Source organism: Pteropus alecto, unplaced genomic scaffold (assembly GCF_000325575.1).
Source record: "Pteropus alecto unplaced genomic scaffold, ASM32557v1 scaffold76, whole genome shotgun sequence".
Taxonomy (NCBI): domain Eukaryota; kingdom Metazoa; phylum Chordata; class Mammalia; order Chiroptera; family Pteropodidae; genus Pteropus; species Pteropus alecto.
Genome location: NW_006443138.1, coordinates 3243947 through 3247478, shown reverse-complemented (window position 1 = coordinate 3247478; position 3532 = coordinate 3243947). Strand labels below are relative to the sequence as shown.

Sequence of the window (3532 nt, the reverse complement as noted above, 5' to 3'; positions counted from 1 at the left end):
TATTTCTAAGGAATCTGGACTTTGAGTCTTCTTAAAAGTGACAAGTGAAGAGGAAGTCCAAGTAAAACAACAGTATTAAGACTTTTTCAGATACTTTTGTCTGCTAAAACAAGAGTTAAGACTTCTTTGTTTTCTTTGCAGTGGTATTGCCCCAGAACTTCTATTTTTAAAATTTGAGTTTAACTGTAATCTTCCTCAAAGACAAAGCACAATGTGTAAAATGCACTTCTGAATGGGGTGAAATCAGAAGTGACTAGCTCTGGTTGTGGCTGTGATTCTGAAGGGAGCATACACTTTTGACATTTCAGTTGAGATTGCTTATGCCTACTGATAGTCCCCTTCTTAATTCCAGACAACATACTTATTTTTAGCACAGAACACAAGGAGTGGTGTTTATTGCTTTAAAAAATAATGGGAAAACAAAAGAAATTCAGGATTATTGTAATTTTTTCTGGATTATTTACTAATGAAATATTCTATTTTTAAGGAAATACTTTAAGGAAAAGATTATATCTAAGAGACACTCTGATTGATACAGTGGAATGAAGTCTATAAGCCACTTATATCGTATTTGGTAATTTCCAAAAAAAAAAATTGAAGCCAGAACTTTAAAAGATGTTATAGGATTATTTTTCACATTTCTCCTCTAACCTCTAATTCCTTTTTTTATTACCTTGAAAATGCTCCATTTTTTCACATACTTCACACTTTTACTAATTTTTTATTTCTTCTACTGTTAGAACTATAAGCTCTTTTATATTGAGTTAACTCCGCTAATTTTTCTATTTGTTACATATACCATTTTTTATACCATTAATCCTCATCTTTTGGCAATATATCTCAATATTAAGAAAAAAGCTACGAAACTAGAGATGCAACTTGTTTTAAAGCTAATTTCACTTAAATCGTCATTCTGAAAATTAGGTTAGCACACTGATTTCACCATGTGTTTATTGACTTAAGATGTTTTAAATGAGGATGCATTTTTGAGGGTAAAATATCAAAATCAAAATTGCTTGGTTTCCATATTACTGTAATTACTAAAAATTAATAAAGGAAACCGCAACTAAAAATTGGAGTTAGGAAAGCCTGTAGAGTGAGCTCTCATGCCCTACTACTCATCCATTAATTATTCCAAACAGACAGAGACGTACCTTGCTTCTCCAACAGGTAGTGTTATCTACTTTACTAACCCAGCAGGAGGAAGATTTTCTTCTTGCCCAGCAACAAACCCAGCTAACAGAAAACGCCACAGCTCAGCCAATGAGACGCCACTGTCACCCCGAATACTTTTTTTTCTCTGATGAATTTTCACTTTTTTTTGCTAATGACTCCCTTGGTTTACATTTTGTATAACTACTCAGAGTATCTCTCTGCTTGCTAGATGAAATGCTGCCCAATTCATGAATTAATAAAGCCAATTAGATCTTCAAATTTACTCAGTTAAATTTTGTTTTCTAACATGAGGAATAAAACAGTAAATCTTGACCAATACAAATGTGGAATAGAATTGTTTTTACCAATATAACTTATAAAAATACAATCCCCACAGCAAAGGTTTGTTTATCGGTGTTCTTTTCTAGGGGCACCGAAATAAAAACTAAATCTGCGAATATAGTAACTTAGCACATGATTTAAGTAAAATTTTACCTAATGTTCAGGGATATAAACATTTAAATGATACAATTAAAGACATGTACGTTAGACAAATAGAAAATTAAAATTGAGAAAATTAAACTTCTCCTTGTCTCACATGCTCTCAGACTAAACAAGTATTTAAAAAAGAGCATAATTTTATTTATATAAGTCATTCAACCCATGAATTTATTTCTATGTATATGTATATGTGACACTTAAAATTCCTCACCACAATAATTCATCAATTTGAGATTTCAAATAAAATTCTAATTCGTTTTTAGTTTTATAATGTTCATGATAGTCAAATTTATTTACTCTTTAGGACATAACTTTATGATATACAGGTTTATGTAATCACACTTCGATAATCTGATAAATCAAAAGATCAAAACCAAAACAATTCCTTTGGATGAAATTTCTTGCTGAGCATAATCTTTTAGTCTAGAACTCTGGGTAGAGTTTTCAGAGAATGTTGTCTTTGGATTTGTATAGCATAAATTTACGAAAGAATTTCTACTAAACTTGGAATTAATGGGTTTAGAAGAGATAAAAATTGTTCCTACATCCAATATCCTGAGATTAATTTACCATCACCACCCATATTATTTCTTTCAAAAGCTAACTCTTATTCTTCAAACTGTTGTACACAGAAAAATACAAATCTTTACATTAAAATTGAGAAATTTATTGATATTTTTTCATGAAGTAGGCACAACTAAAGAAGAAATATACAGCTTAAAACAGTTGAAATGATCCTAAAATTTTTATGACTATTTTAGACTTATGACCAAAGTAAAAGTGAATAGTTTTAAATAATTAAATCACTTTAAAAATCTTTGCTCAATAATTTCTCTGAACGTAAACAGATATGAGGATAACTGGGATCTGGGCACCTTGTAAAATGAAATAATGCCACTTTATCCTTCTAAAAAAAATTGTGATCCTAGTAAAACAGTGGTTCGGTTCTGCTCGCCACCCACAGAAGCCACCTCTCCATTCTACCACTTACAAACATATCCACTATCAGTCTTCCAGTTTGTAAGGATGTCAATTTTTGTTCCATTTAAAAATGTTACAGTAGGCAGTCAGAGATATATCACTTAACCTTCCACAGAAGAGTAAAGGATCAGTATATCTCAACATAACAGTCATGGCTTTCTTCTAGTGCTCACTGAGGTCAAATGTCCTCATATAATTATATAATAAATGTTAAAAGGTAAAATTCCATCTTAACAGCAGCCAAAAATTTATATATTTTTATGTATTTACAATATTGTACATATTTACAAGACCACACAAATACTGAATTGTAGAAACAAGAGACCACTTATAGGCATTCGTTTAATGCCTCAGTATTATTTTCTTGTGCAAACTGAAACTTTTCTCAAACTTCTTAGAGAGCTAAAGGCAGTCAACATTGCGAAGGCCACCATCCATGGTTAAAGAGCCAAACCTAAAAACACAGAAGAAAAAAGGAATCTCAAAAGATTTTTATTTGGCCCCCAACATTTTAAAGAAGACTATAGAATATTTTTCAGAGGAATAAACTGTTATTTTTAAAGAGTTTAGGCAACAATGTATTTACTATTTCTTACTGAAACACGGTGGTATTATAAATATATGAAAAAAAATACAATTTGGTGGCTTGGAAAGACTATTTAAAAGAAAATGAGGAGTGATATAATCCAGAAAGTGTTAGGAAGAACTGGTAATTTCCTTTTGGTGGGATGGGATTTACAAGAAAAGATGTGGATTTGGGAGTAAGTGTGACATACTAAACGGATAATAAGGAATGAAACCTTGCTAGAATAGTTTGCTATTTTAGGGAGTAATGGGAAATAAAGTTGGGTGAACAGGCTGGGGTGGACTATTATATTCTTTGAATTCAAGTACG

The 3532-nt window shown here is 31.2% G+C and overlaps 1 protein-coding gene across 2 annotated transcripts in view; it reads right to left on the bottom strand.

Annotated features, from left to right (window-relative positions):
• Positions 1-2301: 2301 nt before the first annotated feature.
• TBK1 (TANK binding kinase 1) overlaps positions 2302-3532 on the bottom strand; it is a 37882-nt gene continuing 36651 nt past the window's right edge. The window contains exon 21 of one of the 2 annotated variants that reach the window (XM_006923703.3): positions 2302-3091. In XM_006923703.3, coding sequence (XP_006923765.1) covers positions 3040-3091 — 52 coding nt within the window. In that variant the 3' untranslated portion in view covers positions 2302-3039. The remainder of the gene's footprint in view (positions 3092-3532) is intronic. The other variant, XM_025041035.1, reaches the window with a different exon arrangement.